Here is a 19,780-nt window from a genome sequence, read left to right as displayed (position 1 = left end):
AGAAATAAGAAGTGGCACAGTCCTTAAGAGAAGATCCAACTGAAGGTCCTGACCACTTGCAGTCAAAGAGCGTATGACGCATCCTCCAGAAGTTGAAGAAAATAATCCCAGTCACATCAGCTGGGATACCAGTTCTCAGAATTATATTCTGCTTGTTCAAGCTCAATTGGCAATATTTTAGATACAGTACCCACTTTCTTGCTTAAAATGTTGTGCAGTGGTGCTGCCAATGGCAAATTATTGTCTGAAAAAATTCAGTAGCGGATAAACTGGCACACAACATAAACCCTGATTACAAGGCCAAGGTGCATGCAAAGTGCAGTCTAACTTTTACGTTCCACTCTGCCCATCTCATTGTGAAAATCCTACAAGGAGCGGATGAAATTGTTAACCGTTTTCATTTCTTTATCTTAAATATGACATTTGAGTGGTTAATTCACATAAGAACTGATGACCTTAGGCTTTCGTTTATCTTTGTATGTCTATGTACTCATATGGAAGAAATCTCTTCATAACTTACTGAACAAACTACTTCAACGGAATATTATTTTAACAAGCTGTAATAAGTGATATCTGCAATTACAACACAGTGAAAAATATTTAAGTTCACTAGATAAAAGCAAGGAACCTTTTATTCATTTCTTGTGAATTTTTACTCACACAAAAGAAACAAACTGATTTTACTTCCAATTTCTAAGGTACTTACACCTAATGTAAGGACTGCACTACAAATCATGACTTAAAAACCACCTACCAAGACTGTAAGGTGCCTCAGCTGTAAAAGTACAGAGTGCATTCATCATGACACCATACCAAGAAAGCTGACATCTGGTCTTTAAAAAAATATTATGTGTTTATGCAAATATGAAATACAAGGCTGTCTTTCAGAATAAGAATACCTCATTCTGAACTAGTGATCCAAATGCACACAGCAGAAAAACATTTCTTTACTAAGTGAGAATTACACTCACTTTGTATGAGAACGAAGTGGTGCATACATCTCTGCATGGAGAAAACTGGTATCAGAGTTCGTCATATAATAGCCACTAAAAAGAGCAGGCAACTTAGGGAATGCAGTAGGAATAAGAAAGTTTTCTTTGGGAATAACCAGAAAGAACACATAGCCAGGCAGTCCAGCATCAGTACTTACGCATCATACCTCTGCAGTGCTGTCACTTTGTTCTTGTTCTTGTCAACTGTACCCGTAGATAATTGGAGAAAGTTGGGGTTTAGTTTGTATAATTCTTGCAGTAGTTTCTGTTCATATTCCTGGTGCTTACCCGCCTAAGGAAAGAGACACACACAATGAATGAATACTGCTTTAATATATGTTTTTATAGATTAAAAAAGTTTTTTATATATAAATGTACATACATAAATCCTAAAGCTTAGTAATTGAGCTTTAACAACTCAACAGGGCACTCCTGAATGAAACTTAAAATAGTGCTTCTCAATCTCAGCACAGACATGATCTCCATGAATCTAAAGCTTGCCTAGAAATCATTTGGATGTATTTACCAATTTATAATTTTGGCAATTATAAATTACCAAAGCAGACTTCCAAAGCAGGAAAAAAAGTTACAACCTTATCAGAACTTGCTTTTCAGTTCTAATCAAGAGCTTCACAATATACCTTCTAAATCACAAAAGGCTAAATCTCCAAGGCAGTCTGCATTTGATATATCAACCATACTAAGCTTTTCAGAAGACAGGAGGGAGCAAAGAGTCTCTCTTTTAAACCCAAAGTTCCAAGATGGAAGTAATTTCTATTGGCCTAATAAAAACAGCTGAGGTGGTCTGAGTGTTAACTATCATGTGACAAGGAGTATATTCTGAGCAATAACTGATAAATCATTCTTTTTTAAAAACTGAAATATTCTTTTAACAATTGAATTAATTGAGAACAATTTCTTGCTTTCAGAAATTGAGGACCACCAATCCAACTCCAGAATACTGAATCGGGTAAGTGAAGGAAGAGAGTAATTTTCAGTCTAGCTTATCTATAACATGTGGCTAAATATTTAAAACAAAACCAGCAATATCCACCCTCTTTCCTAACCTTTAAAGTGACATCTGAAACAAATTCAAGATGAGCATTCACATTTTCTGTAGGTTGTAATTCTTATGTTGGAGTGGTATAACTATTGCAAGTTAAGTATTGTAATTAGTTGAATCAAGATGCAAAATAGAACAGCGAATTTGAAGTTGTCAATAGCTTTTGTCTAGAGTTTCCAGATACTAAGAGATGTCCCTTAGCAAAGCAAACAAGTGCCAAGACTTATGGTCAGGCCTTCTGAATCTTAAGTCTGGAACACATATGTTATTATCTATCACATCTTCCGTATTGATTTAAAAGCCCTCACACTACTTGTACAACTAAAAATTAACATTTGTACATTACTTAATTCATTCCCTTTATAAATATTTTGTTGGAACAGGAATGGAATTGATGCACAGGCAACGTTTTTCTGGGAGGATGTCCACATTACAACCTAAAAGACAACTATGACTTGCTTTTAAAAAAAAACAAACAAACAAAAACTAAACAGGAATATTTGACAAAATTCAAAAAACAGTACTGCTCAGAAACTAAATTCCCTTATGGGCTCCTTTAGAAGGCCAACTGCATATCCCATTTGAATACTCCAAGTCAATCAAACACTATAAATGTCTCCAGTTTTTTGCTACTTAGTTCTTCAGTTCTTCATTACTGTTTGATTCTCAACGCGTCTTTATGTAGTCAACCTACACAACCCTCAAAAGGACACTGAAACATCTGGTGTATGCGTCATCTTACCCAACTTTGTCAGTGCCTACACTCAAGCTACTATCTACAGTAGAAAAAAGTGTGGTTCTAGAGTGTGGTTCACCTAAACGTAAACCTTATGGCATATACTGCACCCTGGAAACACTTCTCTCGCCACCCACCATGAATAGAATATAAGCAACTAGCTTAGATGCACAGATCCGCACTGCAAACATTAAGCAGCTGAGTAAGAAGAAACCTCCCTGGATAGCTCATCTTGCTTAAGACTTCAGTGGCAAAAGACTGAACGTCATGGCCAGGAACATCAGGCCAGTCCTAAGCTCACTTGCCTGTCACAAATGTAAGAAAGAAACAAGACGAAAATCCTACATAGGAGCTTGCAGTAGTGATGCTTTATTTGTAACAAGCAATCTGGAGACCATACTTAGCATCTCCAACCTACCTTACCTAAATTCCCAGTTTCACTTTCAGAGACTTCCTGGAGTTCTGCCAGTTCTTTTCCATTTGTCACAACATTTAGCTCTATTAACAATTATTGAGCCTAGAACCTAAGTTCACCCATTGACAATTTTTTTTGTTTTAAAATAGAGAATCAAAGTCTGTGACAATGAACATTCAATATCATTAAACGGACCTGTAAATTCATTCACACTAACCCAAACTCCAGAAAGCTGGTGCAGTGAAAGCAAATGTACTTTTCAATAGTTGTGTAATTTCCAGTGATTTCCAAGAAAGCAATATGAAATCGAGAAGAAAGATTAAGGAATGTAAAAAGGAACAGGAAAGGAAGATTCATTTAAGTTACCAAGATCAAGTATAATCCACTCAAGACGTCCGAAGGAACTCATATGTGAAATTGAATTCCTGGCCAAGCTACGTAGCCTATCAATTTTAACTGGTAGTTAGGCCAGAGGACTGACAGATTGCCATTGCCTCCTACAAAAAGGGCTGTAGAAAACATCCTATGAACTACAGACTGCTAAATTCAACCTCCATCCCCCCTAAAATCATAAAGTCTACCTTAAAAAAAAACCCAAACAAAAAAAAGACAGAAGTTCATGGATAAACACAGTCTGATGGGAATGAATGTGAACATCTTCTGTAAAGGGGAATCCTATTTCACTAACACGATGGAATTTTATGACAGTGTCCGTGTTTTGGTTTGTGTGGCGGGGTTTTGGTAGCGGAAGAGGGGCTGCAGGGCGGCTCCTGCGAGAAGCTGCTCGAAGCTCCCCCGGCTCCAAGTCAGACCTGCCGCTGGCCAAGGCCGAGCCCATCAGCGATGGTGGTAACACCTGTGGGAGAGCAGATTTCAGAAGGGGAACCTGCAGTGGGGGAGGAGGTTGGAATGCGAGAGAAACCCCTCTGCAGATACCGAGGTCAGTGAGGAAGGAGGGGAGGAGGAGGGGATGCCCCCGCAGCCCGCGGCGAGGCGGCAGGCTGTCCCCCCCAGCCCACGGAGGGGAGCGGGGGAGCGGATGCCCACCTGCAGCCCGGGGAGAGAGGAGCCCATGCCGGAGCAGGGGGTGGATGCCCCACAAGATGGCCGCCGCTCCCTGGGGAAGCCCACGCTGGAGCAGGCTGTGCCTGAAGGACTGCAGCCCGCGGAAGGGACCCATGTTGGAGCAGTTCGGGAAGAACTGTCTCCCTTGGGAGGGACCCCACACGGGAGCAGGGGACAAGTGCGGAGTCCTCCTCCCCCTGAGGAGGAAGGAGCAGCAGAGACAAGGTGGGATGAACTGACCCCAGCCCCGTTCCCCGTCCCCCTGTGCTGCTGGAGGGGAGGAGGAGGAGACAACTGGGAGTGGAGCCTGGGAAGGAGGGAGGGGTGGGGGGAAGGCGTTCTAAGGTTTGGGTTTGCTTCCTAATATCTTTATTTTTATTTGATTGGTAGTAAATTAAATTGATTTTGTTTCCTCCCCAAGTTGAGTCTGTCTTTTGCCCGTGACCATCATTGGTGAGTGATCCCTCCCTGTCCTGGTCTTGACCCATGAGCGTTTCTTTATATTTTCTCTTCCCCATCCCACCCGGGCCAGGGCAGGGGTGAAGTGAGCAAGCAGCCTCCTGGTTCTTTGTTGCTGGCCAGGCTGAAACCACAACAATCAATAAGCATAAAGAGGATCCACAAAGTTTTCAAAGAAGCCTTTGATAAGGTTTCATACCAGAAGTTATTTACAAAGGTGCCCTGGGATAGAGGCAAGGTTCTTGTGTGGTTCAAAGATAGAAAGGCAAAGGTAAAACTTACTGGTCACTCCTTTAGGTTGCAGAAGCAAGAGAGGATGACTGATGACTGGCATCAGTTTTATGCAATATCATCAGCATGTACGAGAAAGGAATGAAGAGCGAGTTCTTTGCTGACAATACCAAACTCTTTGGGTTGTTATCAGCATGACAGTTTACTAAGAACTCCAAAAGAACCCCAGAGAACTCACAGGCAAAAACATGGCAAAAAAGCTTCACCAGAGATATGTCAGGTAACACACCAATGGAAAAGTAGCCTAAACCACACTCATGCTGTATTGATCTGTGAACTGGCTGTTACAGCTCAGAGACGAGCTACTGAGGTTGCTGCCAACAGATCTCAAATTATTAGTTGATTAGGCACTGGCAGCCAAACACAAAAAGTGTGCTAGACATCATTAGGAAGGGCACTTAAAAAACCACAAACAGCGCAAAACAAAACAAAAAACCCCCCCCCCCCAAAAAAAAAAAACCCAAACAACTAAGGACTGCTGTATAAACTTTGCTTCCTTCGTGTCATGAGTATGATGTGTCTGACCTCTGCATCTCAAGGAGGATATGGTTAGAAGGTAGAGAAGGGCAACAGAAATTATCACAGAAAGGGAGGAACTGCTTTAAAAAGAAGTTTAAAAGCCCAGAAACTGTGTGATTTAGAGAGAAGGCTGAGAGAGATAAGATCACGTTTTACACCACGACAAAGGCAATGGATAAGGTGAATAAGGGGTTTGCTTTCAGCAAGTACTACAATGCTAAGATTAGGGAACACTTAACAAAACTAACTGGAGATCAGTTTAACACAGGCAAAGAAAGCACTTTACAAAACAGCTGGTGAACTTCTGGGGCTTGCTGCCACAAAAGACTATAAGGTTGACAGTATCAGCAGGTTCAAAATGGATTAAATAAATTCATGGCTGACAGCTCTATAAAAAAACCTAAAAAGCCTAGACAGGAACATACCCTCAAACATGTATTGATATAACAGATCTAGTTGGTGGGAGAAATACAGTGAAATGAACAGGGAAGGTGGCCTGGTTTGCAAGTTCTCCTTGAATTTTACCTCCTATTGCCATTATCTGTGACAAAATATATACTACAGGGGACTATTAATCTGAACCAGCAGGGTATTTTTTAATTTATGAAAATGCAGCTGAAATCCTCAGAAATAACTGCTAATTTGTAGAAAAAAAATCTTTAATAGATATGGACATTCTTCCTTATTCTCTGGCTTCCATCAGCCTAACTTGAAATAAAATCTACTTGTACAACATTTGTGCTAGCACTAGGTGTGGGGACCACCTGCTTCATGGACAGACCACAAGCAAAAGTTACAACCTGGATGCAAGGCTGGCATACTTGAGATTGAGTTTAAAAGCTTTACCATACCTCATGTAGAGGGACAGATGCAGACCCAAAAGACCTCAGAATGCACCACCTTTGAAAAAGTAAAACTTTCCATTTACTTACTTCCCTACTCTGGCTAATAAACATTTGGATGTTGAGATGAGTCAAAAAATCCCCACATCAGTATTTATGCTCTATTACAGTTACCCTCAATGTTTTATTTCCAAATGGTTTCTATACCCTTCACAGGCTAAAAGGGATATCATAATTCAGACAGCATGGTCAAATCACAGTACAATAGTTAAGTCATAACTGGCCACACACACAAAGCCTACAGGAAAACCCAGATCTGCACTAACTTCTTTCACAGAGATTTAAAATAACATATGTTACTTTGAGTTGGTATGAACAACGGGCTAGTAGCTAACTCAAGGTTATTTGAATTCTTGGCTAAGAGTTTATCTCCATCTTTTTGACTCATGAACACTCAGTGGCTTTTTCAGCCTTTAAAAGCAGCATGCAATGAAAAAAATTAACTAACAGTTCACTTCCAATATCCAACTTGTTAATCACCTTTTCGATTTCAAAATTAATCTCTGCCATAATATTCAGCAAAAAGCTACATTATACGCATATTAGACTAAATGATATACAATACATACATGCCACATTTCATGTGTTTCCCATTCACTACACTTACTTGCATTTCTTCTTTTGTGAAACTGGCTGCTTCATCTCCCAGCTCATGTAGATACATGCAGTCTGGTTTTGGACACTGCATATTTTTTAGAAAATAACTGCAATATTTTGTTGTACCTAATGATGCCTGAAGAAGAAGAAAAAATCATTACTTAAGTACTGGAGGTTAAGAATGCTTTTTACAGTACAAGAAAAACAAAAAGTTATATTTGCAAAAAAAAAATCCTTCCCAAGATTTGGAGTTCCATCATAATGCAGTTTTTGATGCAGATGGACTAGGAAGTCCATTTCTAAGAAGTCTATATACTTGAGGATTAGATAATTAGGATGTATTTCTTCTTTCATCCAAACTAAACCCTAAAATAAGAGCCTCAGTAAACATTTGCATTCATAATTGTAAGAAGCCAAATAAATAAAGAATTTGTATTACATGAAACTGGTTAATGTTTTGTAGCAGGGTCAGGAAATTAATATTAACTAGATGATTTTCTGTGGCCACCAATGTAGCCAAGTCAGCCTGAATACCTGTTTACACAAATACTAAAAGGGAAAAACTTGCATTTCCCAGGGAGCTTTTGAGAGGTGTGGTGTTTGGACTACAGAATTGCTCTGTAAAAGCAAATAATCGGGTTTTCACACTGTGCTATTAAGCTACGCAGTAAAAAAGCCACTGTGGGAAGGGGAAGGTGGTGCATCTCTTTCTTTGTCTCAGACTTTTGTTTTAAGAAGTTACCTGCTAATCTCCTGGAGTTACGTGCTAACTGCCTGGAACCTGCTGGAAGCTCACTGAACTTCCATGTTGTAATTAATGCTATGAAAATAGGTCAAACCCCAATAAACTGGACATTTTTGTTCATCAACACAAGAATATCGATACAAGTAAAATTTTATACTATGCCCTGATATTAGTGTCCTAGCACATACACAAAAGAATGTAAAAATATTACCACCTTAAGTGTTCTGCCGTCTACCACCACATTATTGACGCATTGTATGGCTCTGAGAGCATCTTCTGACCGGATGTAGGTTACATATGCACTGGCACTTGGACCCTAGAAAGAAAACATACTTTTTTTTTTTTTTGGTCCCCCCAGACAGATCTGAACATTAAGTTGCCTTTTTAGCAGCTCACTTCATAAACTGGTATATTCACAGCTAGATGTTTTTAACATGAAAACTAATAAAAATGGTAGAATTCATAAAAACTTAGATATGATGCATAAAGAATGGGGAAAAGAAGAAATGCATCAAAAAGTTGTTTGAAAGTTCTAAAAATAATTAAAGGTATTCTATCCCTGAAATGCAGATTAGTCAATAAATGCCACATTGCTGCTTCTTTGAAGGTTTTCATCCTGTCTCCCAGTTTTTAATCTACATTGCATCTTGCATCCAACTTCAAAAGTCTGGTTGGACAACGTCTCAGTAACTTAACAGTAATTTGATTTTTGCAATGCCGTATTTTTTTTTTTCTTTTTACTTCTTTAACATATTGCTTAATCAGAAATAGGGAGCCCCAGATTTACTCTGCACACATCTATTTTCTCTAAAGGAATAAGAAAATCACAAGGGCTTCTGACTTACCTGTGACCCCGCATATGATGTGCTGTTATTAATGACAACTTTATGTATTTTACCAAACTTCCCAAAATATTCTGGTCGTTTCAAAACCTACAACAGAAGAAAGTTAAAGTGGTATACTGGAAAGTTAATTCATACAGGGCTGTACTTTTTCTTCTGTGTAACTGTGCCACTTTAATAAAAAACAGGTCTCTTCTACAAAGAGGAAGAGAGCATGTAGATTTGTTTTCCAACATATAACATGGCTACTTGCAATACAAAGTATGTTGCCACTGCAGTAAAGAACTTAAATGAGGGATATTCCACATTTTATGTTGTATTTTTTTAAATTTCTTTTGGTACTCAGACTACCCAAACCCTACCCTGGCAAGATACATCCCATTCAGCATGAAATATTCCTGTATGTATCTATTTTATAATTTGAGGAAAAAATAAAAATCACATTCATTCCAGTTTTAAAATAAACAACCACCTTAAATTTGCATTCAGATATATTAACTGCTAGGAACAAAATGCTGAATCCTGACTCACTTGCTCCATTCCAAAGAGAAAGAGAGTAAAGCAATTAGCTTGAGATAGCCTCAAGTTTTCAGAAGACCAGACTAAATACAGGAAAACAATATATGGCACTTGCCATGGGCAAGAAAAAACGTTTCAGAATCAACATCATGCTGAAATAAATGAGCGACTATCACATCCCTGAAGGGAAAAAAAACCAAACCCCAAACCACTCCTGTCTTGCCCTTCCCTGCATCAGTAATAACACACCATTTAGGGATCCTGTGCAAAGCAGGAACATTTCTAGCATATTAAGCAACTCTGTTGAATAACGGTTACCTGCGTGCCAATGGAATTGGCAATATATCTGACACATTTGGTCCCAAAAGCCTTTTCTTCTTTTTTTCTATCCCCGTGACAGAAGGAGGTACAGAAGTACTGACTACTCAGACTGAAGCTAGATAAGCTAAGGGTATTTCTAGTTCTAGAGAACAACCTCAGTGGTTAAAATGGAAGATTAATTTCCCCAGCTCCATCTTCATATTAACACTGGATAGTACAGTTAAACTGTACTGATCCAAGAACTTCTTTACCTAACCACCTCCTCTCCCTTCTCAAGGCAGCATCAATGTCTTCAAGATCTAAAAGTGTTAATCACATTTGGAACATCCTATAGAACCACAGGGCACGTTGTGGAGATAACCAGTCACTCACTGGTCTCCTCTGACTGCTCTTCACTTGATCTACAGCCTCTTGAGAGATCCTACACTCACTCTTTGGCATCATTCCAGAGGAGACTGACAATCCTGACTAAAGCAGAAGACTTTCTTCAAGTGTCTTGCAGATTATACTCCTGATGAGATGTGGCAGCACGGCCTTCACAATTTTCACAAGAGCATGTCAACAGAAGTGGATCCACCTGTAGTCCATTATGATCCACAGATCTATTTCCAGAAACAGTAAATAGCAGCCAATCTCCCCTTCTAATTCATCTTTATTTGTGCAGGAGTTTTTTGCTTGCTTAACTTAAATTGAATATATTGAATACTTTTTTTTTTTAGTCCACCTCTCTCTTTCAGGCTAGGTTTCCTGGAAATCAAGTCATCTTTCTGCTATATGCAATATTCAGTAAGTACACATTATCTTCTGGTACATCAGTGAGAATACTGCTACCACCAAACCTAGTACAACACACACATAACCCCCATTACTGCACCAATAAACCCACTTCTAATTACTTCAAGTATTCAGTGTGGAATTATCTGAGGTTAAAAAAAATATATTTAACTGTATATATTATTATTTCTCTTACTCACAAATCCTCTATCTGGTCAAAGAAACTGAATACATTTTTCAGTAATAAATAGCACCAAGCCAGCGTTGACAGTTGCTAGCAAATACTTGTTGCTACATTCTTGCAGAAACTGAAGTGTTACATACTAGATCAGTTTAACTTTGATTTTTCTCTTCTCTTCATATCCCCCCTTTTTTCCCCTCCACTAAAAGCAGCTTTTTACATTTGTTCCTTCCCAGCCTACCAAAATGCAGCCCATACTCTGTAAGTCCTCAGAAACAGCCACTTCTATTTGAGATTTCTCCAGACAATTTAGTCCAATCAGGTGAATTTAATGTGGCACAGTCATTTTGAAGACATCTATCTTACCCTGTAGTACATTTCCTCCATATTCTAATTCAAGGTACTTTTACTCATTAGCACCAATTCCATTAGCCACCTGAAGCTGGCTGATGATGGAAGTAAATAAAACATTTTAAACACAATCAGTTTTCTCAAATTAAAAGCTTCTTTTTGATGATGCAAACTAGCAAGCCAACTCTTTCCCGTGTACTAGATTTTTTCCCCCTCAACTGACATCAGCCTTACACTTCTTCCTAGTTACACTTCAAGTGTTGGCTTTTTTCTTCCGTCCCTACAGGTTTGTGCTACACTTCACATTTTTTTATAATCCAACCAAGCTCCCGTTTTAGAATTGGTGGTGCATGACACAGCTGTATAGTCCCAGCAGATCCAGCCCAGGAAAATAAGTACCTAAAAAAATCCTTAAGTTTATTTTTAGCTTATCAATAAGCCATTTTTAAACAAATACAAACAATTTCCTTAACAAACAGAGAATCTGTACTACCAAAAGCAGAGACAAAACCTTTACTGAGCTTATTTTAGAGGTGAAAGCTGAGGAGGTTCCCTTAAGAAGTGGGGGCCTCAGAAGCAGTGAACCTTTTCAATGCTGCTTCATTTCGTACCCACCAGAGACGCAGACAAGGGTGGGTACAAGGGTAGTCCAATGGTTCCTTGACCATAGGTTAAGAGCAAGATCTGTAAGCGTGAACCACTCACCTCTGGATCTGCTAGGCGCTGAGACAGCCCTACCACGAAGACAAGGTTCTTCTGTACAACTCGTACACTGGCCAAGTGTTTACGATTCTCTGATATCTTCTGTTTCCTCTCATTTTGTTTCTGTTTCTTTTCATTTTTTATCCTTTGCAGCTCTTCCTGGGAGAGTGGTTTGTACACTGCTGGATCTTCTGGATATGGCTAAATATAACAAATACCATTAAAAACAACCCATATAAGAAACAACACATTTAAAACATTGAGATTAATGATTTTCAACGCACAAATTTCTTCTGTTACACTGTTCTGATTGTTATGGCCAGCCACATTTCAGAAGTGGCATATTCACTCCTTTGGGAAAGGTGACATCTTGTGTATTTTCATGAAATTCTCCTTTTATAGACATAATACTGATTTGGGCAATAGTCACATTTTAACTCAGCTGCCTGGTCAGTTTGGTAACACTACAAGCAGCTGCAACATGACAGTCAACACATCCTGTTAAGATTTTACTAACAGGATAGTAAGCAGGATGAAAGCATGCCCTGCATATTCACTTTATATTTAGTTGTCTGATACAGATTTGGATACTTAAGTGTATTAACAAAGTGAAGACTACAGGATAAGAAATCAAAATACAAGCGAACTTCGTGGGCCACTGAAATTACAAGACAGTAACACCATTTCACAGCTCCATTTTCACATTGTTAACTTCTCCTAGTGAAGAGGCAGTTTCAATATAGTTACTGCATACTGATTTAACAGTATTCTTGCCATGCTTGTGTATCAGTCTGAAACTTGGGCTTTATCTTCCCTGGACAAAGGTGATTTTTTTAACCTCAAGATTATCGTCTACAGATAACTCCTCAAACACAGACACAACACTATAGATTTTAGTCTCAAAAGCATCTAGCAGAAGTACAAGTGTCCTCAGAGTTACCTAGAAAGACTGCTCTATTCACGCAGAGCGTTGCTATAAAGGCATTATTTTAGCCTGGTCTTGTAGACTACAGTGCACTGTCCTCTGCCCCAGATTAGTCCTCAAAGCAGTCCAATATTCCTTACCTGTCCTAGTTTTTTCAGACTGAAAAGTTAGATTTCACACTTCATATACAAAGCAATGCTAAGCACAGAAGCAAGTATATAAAAACATCTCCAACAACAAAAAAAAGTGTTTCTAAACACTGAGATGAAATAAAAAAATAAGAAGAGTACAGGAGATGTGCATTAAGGTAAAGACTTAAGATAAAGAAGTTAAGCTGACCAATATGTTGAACTAAGTTCTTTGCTTGTACTACCATAACCAAAGGTTTCAGTGTGCAAGTCCAACAAAAATTAACTGTTTCCTCACTGTCCTCTGTTAATAGTACAATACAAAACTAGCAGTCATACTAAACGACCTGAGAAAAATCTACAGCAGCAGATGAAAATAAGGTTTAAGTTAAAAGCATATATTCCCATACTTGCATGATGCTACAGAAAGAGCCACCAAGTCCTCAGACCTGACAGTCTTCTGAGTACATCCTCAAAAAAACCAAGATCGATTTTACAGTTTAAAGAGTTTAAAGTTCAGTACCATTATGCTATACTTGAGACACATTCTGAAAATATGCTGCAGCCAACTTCAGCAGATGGCATCTCATTGTTAAATGCCGAGTCCTCTGGAACACGTTTTTAGTATCACAAAGGAATTTAAACTTGTACGATACTTTAGGAGTAGCCAAAGGTACACAACTAAGTCCTTAACATGAAAACGCAGTAAGGACTCCTCTTACCCTTGAAGAACAGTTAAAACAGTACCATTTCTTAAAAAATTATGTTATTCCCAAGTAACACTGAATACCTTACACAGATTTCACAATATACTTGATGAACAGCAATGACCTGTTAGTAGGCTCATTTGAGATTAGCTATAGCCAATACCTTGAGCTTTAACATATATACACATGAGGACTTCGGAGATGCAGAATAATTCTGCAAGGCATTTCACTTCTTTAAAGAGCTTTCTCAAAGTCTGTGTTAGTCAATCATGTAGAATAAAGAATAGATATTGTTTTGCTTTAGGGAAGGGAAAGACTGCTCAGCAAAGAGAGAGTTAATTCAGTTATTACAGTCAAGCTGAGTTCAAGCAGGAATGGGAAGAAAACAAGTGCACCAGTGTAAGGTAGATATAGTTCTAAAAATAAAATAGCTCGCCCTACGTGATGTGGTATCATAACCACAATCCATCCTCTCACAGGTTAATTCCTTCTCCACCTCCCGTACTATGCAAGGCAAGGTTTGCAAGCGTGCTGCTCTCTGGTACTGTGCAAGAAATGAATTAATGGTTTTCAGCAGGTTCAGTAAGGCTCCTGAAGGTCCAGGAAAACTACAGCAAACAGTGCCAAAGTTCATCAGCTTCTTTCTTGCCAAGTATAGCCACATTCAGAGCATATTCTCAAATGAGAAGCAAGTCAGACAGTATGTTCCTTCTCCGTACAGTTATTTGCTACTGAAGGTCCTGAACATTAGTCACAAAACATCCCAGGTAGCTCAAGTATAACCCTGAGCAGAACATTTATTTGTCCATAGTAAAACTAGTAGTTTTTAATTGTACAGGAGAGCACAAGAACTGCTGGGAGACACACAACTGAAGAGCAACTTCAGAATCAGGGAAGAGAAATGTCTTCATCTCAGCAGAAAGTACAGGACTGCCTGAATAAGGATTTCAATCATTAAGGAGTAGCAGCAGTTGATTTGCCACCATGGATAACAGCACTTGTTTGAGCAACAGAATCATCAAAAGTTCTCGCTAGATACTGTAGAGCTGTATAATATATAAAATGTTTCACATGTATGTTTATAACTCTTATGACATGTTTAATGCCTCTAAGGAATATTGGTAGTTGGATATCCTGACTTGCAGGACCTGTAAATGCATCTATGTGCACCTCTTGAATCCCAAGAATAAAACAGAAACCAAATCCTAAGAAGTGATAGACGATTTTCCGATCTATATATAACGTGTGGCATAACAGATAAGAGATATTGCAAATTTAAGGAGGGAGGAAGGCAAGTAAGCACAGCACCAACATTTCAGAGGCTAATTCTAAACAATAGTATTAGAAATCCTGTTCCTTTCAAATAGGGACATAAAGTCAGTCTACAAATACGACAATAAGTTATTTCATCTTCAGAGTGACAGCTGCCCACAGTGTTGAACTTCATGAACTCAGATGATAGTTCAACTACAGACAGAACGCATGCAGGGAAGGATGGCAGAACATGGCTCTGAAAGCCAAGTAAGGTGGATTGAATGCTGGTGTATCTTACAGTACTGTTTCATCTACTTACTCTCTGTCCAAGCCTACAAAATAGGGGTAGGACCACAAGTACCAGAAGCAATCAGGTCTTGCAACAGCTAAAGTGGCAATGCCACTTACATGACTTTTTTTTTTTTTTTTTTTACAAGAAGTATAAGATACTTGTTTAACCTACTATTACTAATGCCTTAGCTGGTAGAGGATTTGAGATCCAAGCAAAGTAGCTAGATCAAGTATTACCAACATTTATGTATTTTCAGATGCAAGACATTAAGAGATGTCAACACTACTGATTCACTGACTAAGTTTAGCTGACGCCCTCCACTTAAGTTATACAAATCCTCTTCAGCAAAAACCATGGAAGCCACCTGAACAAGATGTGCCAACATGGAAAATGACTGGATTTTGTTTACACTAACTGCAAGTTGCTGGCAGTCCTACAAGAACTTCATCAAAAGTTCAAATGTCTCTTCTGTAGTCTCGTTTCTTTAATCAGAGATGGCCCTTGATGAATTCTCAGTCTTCCTAAGTTTGTCTTGTCATTAAGTGTTGTTTTCTTTCAGACTTTTTTCCCCACATTTTCCCAACTGATGAAAGCTGAGCTGGGATTTATCAAGCACTTTGCTTTTGTCATTCCCAGATGGGTCACATTCCTTCCACACAATGGATGTACCAACATTTGCCAGTTGTTGCCTTGCTACCAAATAGGTTCTGAAATGAGAAATACAGAGAAGGTCAATAAGGTTTATGCATAGTATACACCATACTACTTATATCAAGAATAAAAAAATAGCTATTTCCTATATACTTCTAAGTATCAGTTGTTGCACCAAACTACTCAGTTGTGGGATTAAAAGCAGCAGAGGAAACAACCGGTATTTGGAGACTGTGCATTAAGACCAGGTGTTCCTTTTACACAGAAGCAGGAGTCTGAGAAACATGGACAAAAGCATGCTTAAAACATGTCAGTGTCTTGGTCATAAACACAGCAGTTTACTATTTCTCTCCATCTCTAATACAAGGTGCTAGGAGCAGTAAAGGTCCCCAAGTCAAGGAACTGGAGAACAAGGCAAAGCCACACCACAGGAACAGCTGCGTATCAAGCTACATTATTTGGTGGAAGGGCAAAGCAATTAAGAAGTGTGAAAGAGCTAGGCTTTTTAACCATTGGATTTAAAAACTGCAACAACTGACACTAAGGTCTGAGAGTGTTACGCTGTATTAAAGCAACACAAGGGACTGAAATGGTACATATTATTCATATGACAAACAGTAGGGGCGGGGCGGGGGGGGGGGAGAATCACCACAAAGATAAAAATCACTGCCCTTACAACCAGAACCAGAGTCTGGTGACCTGCAAACCAGCTTTTGGCTCCAGTAGTCTCTTTTGAGGACAGCATATTTTCATTCTAATTTGACCAGTTAGTGGCTATTTCACTCACAGTTAAGAAATCAATTGACTGGAAAAAACAGGAAGGCTTACTTAGCATCTTATAACTGACTACACCTACAATTCTGAAGGGCATCAGGGATTCAAAGCAGGTCAATTCTATTTTTTAAAAGGAAGTACTTTTCATAGTTAAGGAATTAAACAGAAACAATTTCCAAATCCATTTCATGTGTTATGACTAACAAGTACTAGTTTCCAACCACCACTCAAGTTAAATTCATACTAGTACCTTACTTTCACAGATCATAACAAAACAAATGTTTGTCTACTACTGTTACTAGCAGGAGGAAACTTAAGACACACTAACTCAATTGACTGCAACCACATGAACATATCTGCACATGCAAGTGTTAAGCTATGTAACAGTTCAAGCATGTAGAAGTATTTTCTCCTTAGTAGAAAAAACTAACATCCTTTCAGTGAGAAGTAAATTAGAGAAGCTTAGGAAAATAATGGTATATATGCAATGCACAGTTAAGATCCATCAAACTATTGGCATAGGTGCCACTTACAGCATATAGCCAAATTATTTTATCACAGACTTTTCCAAAATCTCCCCCAAATCTTTCAACCAAAATCCCTGGATAACGAACTTCTTCATTGCTCTTCTCCACAGACTAGTGATCAAGCCACTGGAGAACTCGCACGGCATTCAATACCACTGGCACAAATAGCAGTTTTCTGTTATCTAATTGTGCATAACATACTCAGCCTTGCTTTAATGTATGTTTATTCACAGTCCACTTTGCAGTCAGTATCCTGCACTGGTATACACATTATAAACATGACATACCTGTTGAAACCATAGCACCTACTATAAACTTTCCTGCAAGAAATTTTGTTGCTTTGCTATTTTTTGTGCTCCAGCATTTTAAGTGGTCACAACCAATACACACCACAGTAGATATGAATTTGAAAACTGCTTAGATCTTTTTGCCAGAAACCTTACTACACACAGATAAGAACTATTTAGGCACACTGCACACAAAAACACATACCTGGTCCAGCACACTTCAAAAGGTGGCTTCTTCAGACTTATTTGATGCTGCCATCAATTGTGTAGCTCAAAATTATTTTTTCCCAACATCCTAATAGTGTCTCTGTGCCACAATGTCTTTGTCTTTGCCACGGAAGGAGTGTACTCCTCAGCCTCCTCCATGCAAATCTCCTACAATCCAGCGATACAGCTGCAACTCTACTCAGGAACATCTTGCAGTCCATGCATGAAGAAAATATCAGGAACATAATCCTCATCCATTGTGAAAGAGGAGGTCTCCTTCCTCTCCTGGAATTGTTGGTGTGCTTCATTCCAATTTTAGCACTCATTCTAGCTTTCCTCCCAGAAGTGTTTTTCTGAGCAAACTGTATCCAATTCCGCAAAGTATTTGCGCATCCAATCACATGCCATATTATTCCACATTAAAAAGTTCAGCTGTGGCGGTATCCATATTTCAAACAATTCAGATACCCAGAGGCAGTGAATAGCATGCCGCTTCTGTGATTTTTCAGATACATTCCACAAACTTCCAATAATGAACAGGCAGAGATGAATCAAATCGTTGTTGGCAAAAAGTAGTTTAAATCCAGGTAAATGAAGCAACTTAGACAAGGAAATTCCAGAAATCTCATGTTGTACCAGAAAAGTAGAAATTTGCTTGTACTATGAAAATTGCTATACAGCATGTGTCATCTACAGCAGGTATCATACATAGAAGCTGACTTGGCTGATGACAGGTGGATCTTCCTTGTAGAACATACAGCTCAAATACTGCAGCAAATTTGCGCAATTTGTTAACAAACATACACTGCTGTGGGATAGCCTTCGGGCTTGCAGAGGCATCCAAACACAGGTTAGCAGCGATAGCTCTAGTGTAGCCAAAGGCCAAAAGAGCAGCAAGAAAATTACTGGAAGTGCTTATAGAAAGCTGTGGCAGTGAAACCAAGTAAGATTACTTGGGGTCTGAAAAGGGAGCTATGAGACAGGAAGCCAACAAAGGCACAAACCAAGCATAGGATCACAATTAAGTAGCAGGAGAAGGAGGAGACATAAGTAGCTGCAATTACAAGAGGAGGAAGGCCAGGCAAGAAAGTTACAATCAAGGGAAGTCATTGAAGAGAAGAAGATATTAAGAGAAAATTTTATTAAACACTGAGGATAAGAAAACAACGAGGTTAAGCAGAACACTAGAAGGAGAAAGAAAATAATTCAACAGAAAAAGCAGGCAACTTAGTGAAGCTGAAGTTTATAGTTGTGGCCAACCAAAGTATCAGCCAGACGTCAATTAAAAGACAGAGAAATTAAGTGTAACTCTCCAAGTACTACCTTTAAGCATTTGGCAACAATATCAGAATACGAGACAAATAGACTTAGCCTAATTTTGAAATGCTTTAAAGTTTAACACCATTGGATATATTTTCCAAAAGGTTTTACATGTTTAGTGTCCAGAAAAATATGGATTAAAAGCTCCAGTGCCCCCAACAAAGCAAACAGGTACTTTATAAACTTGCCTCAGACAACTCTGCTAGTCTAGCTGAACCTTGGCCCTCAGCAAACCCCTGACACTGGAATCCTCACTGTCCCTCCTGAAAGGACTTTGTCAGTGCATGAGCACCCCAACTCAAAGGATTTTTTTTTTTTTTTTGGCAGTTCTAGCATCAGCATGCCTTGGTTCTGACCCACAGCTTCCCCTATTAATCCAGTTCTAAATTTAACAAACCAAGACTAGCCATTGCACAACAGCTTCAACACATACGCAGATAGAATCTGAAAGATCCAACACCTCACCCTTGACCTAAGCCATGACTAGACGAATGTTTCCCCGAAGAAAAAAGATGTCTTTGGTACCAACACAATGCAAGAGCCTTGTGATATGTGCAAGACCAGCCGCTGTTCCAGGATATTTACCTTTCTGCAAGCAGGACAAAGTCCATTCTCATCAGTGCGGATACGATGCCAACAGAAACGACAAATTTGGTAGCCACAGGTGCAAGGGAAGAAGTTGATGTCATCAATTTCCAGAGGCTCCATGCAAAGGGGGCATTCCACAGGGTCTTCCTTAGCATCAGGGCTGCGAGACATCTTTATATGTTCGCAGAGCAGCAAAAGTTTATAATAACTTAACAGACCGAGAAGGTCAGCACTTGAAGGTCTGCAAGAGAGAGGCAGGCAGGAAAGAAAAAAGTGATTAGTACTTTTGACAACCTTTCTTTTGCACCTTTTAATATTTCAGTTCTTCACCACTTTCCTTCTCCCCACACAAATTACCTACTAACACACAAATTACTCCCTAATAAACTTGAGTGTCTCTTCCTACTTACAAGTCACACAAGTTATGTGAAAGATGGTACTGGTGACGTACCTCCTTACCTGGATAGGCAAGCATTTCTTCAGCAGTTTACTAACCTATTTGTGTTTCAAACTGTACAGTTGCAAAGAAATGCTTAACAGTGTATACCATACACTGCTTCTAAGTTCTGCCATTTCCTTTAACTACTGCTTTCTTGAAGTTTTCTACAAATCCAAAGTCAAATCCTTGAATGCAGGACTTCACGTT

At 39.0% G+C, this 19,780-nt stretch overlaps 1 protein-coding gene across 9 annotated transcripts in view; it reads right to left on the bottom strand.

The window, feature by feature from the left end:
* Window positions 1-19,780, bottom strand: part of CNOT4 (CCR4-NOT transcription complex, subunit 4) — an 83,592-nt gene that overhangs the window by 26,690 nt on the left and 37,122 nt on the right. For 5 of the 9 annotated variants that reach the window (XM_010561938.1, XM_010561940.1, XM_010561943.1 and 2 more), the window contains exons 2-7: window positions 19,132-19,375; window positions 11,478-11,675; window positions 8,630-8,716; window positions 7,999-8,100; window positions 7,050-7,175; window positions 1,151-1,284 (exon numbers count right to left, since the gene is read on the bottom strand). In XM_010561938.1, the coding sequence (XP_010560240.1) occupies window positions 1,151-1,284; window positions 7,050-7,175; window positions 7,999-8,100; window positions 8,630-8,716; window positions 11,478-11,675; window positions 19,132-19,305 (821 nt within the window). In that variant the 5' untranslated portion in view covers window positions 19,306-19,375. Of the gene's footprint in view, window positions 1-1,150; window positions 1,285-7,049; window positions 7,176-7,998; window positions 8,101-8,629; window positions 8,717-11,477; window positions 11,676-15,144; window positions 15,485-19,131; window positions 19,376-19,780 lie in introns of those variants that run through there. The other 4 variants (XM_010561939.1, XM_010561944.1, XM_010561947.1 and 1 more) reach the window with 2 other exon arrangements.

The sequence above is a fragment of the Haliaeetus leucocephalus genome, unplaced genomic scaffold, assembly GCF_000737465.1.
Source record: "Haliaeetus leucocephalus isolate CR32 unplaced genomic scaffold, Haliaeetus_leucocephalus-4.0 Scaffold151, whole genome shotgun sequence".
NCBI classification, from domain to species: domain Eukaryota; kingdom Metazoa; phylum Chordata; class Aves; order Accipitriformes; family Accipitridae; genus Haliaeetus; species Haliaeetus leucocephalus.
This window is presented reverse-complemented; position numbering and strand designations above follow the sequence as displayed.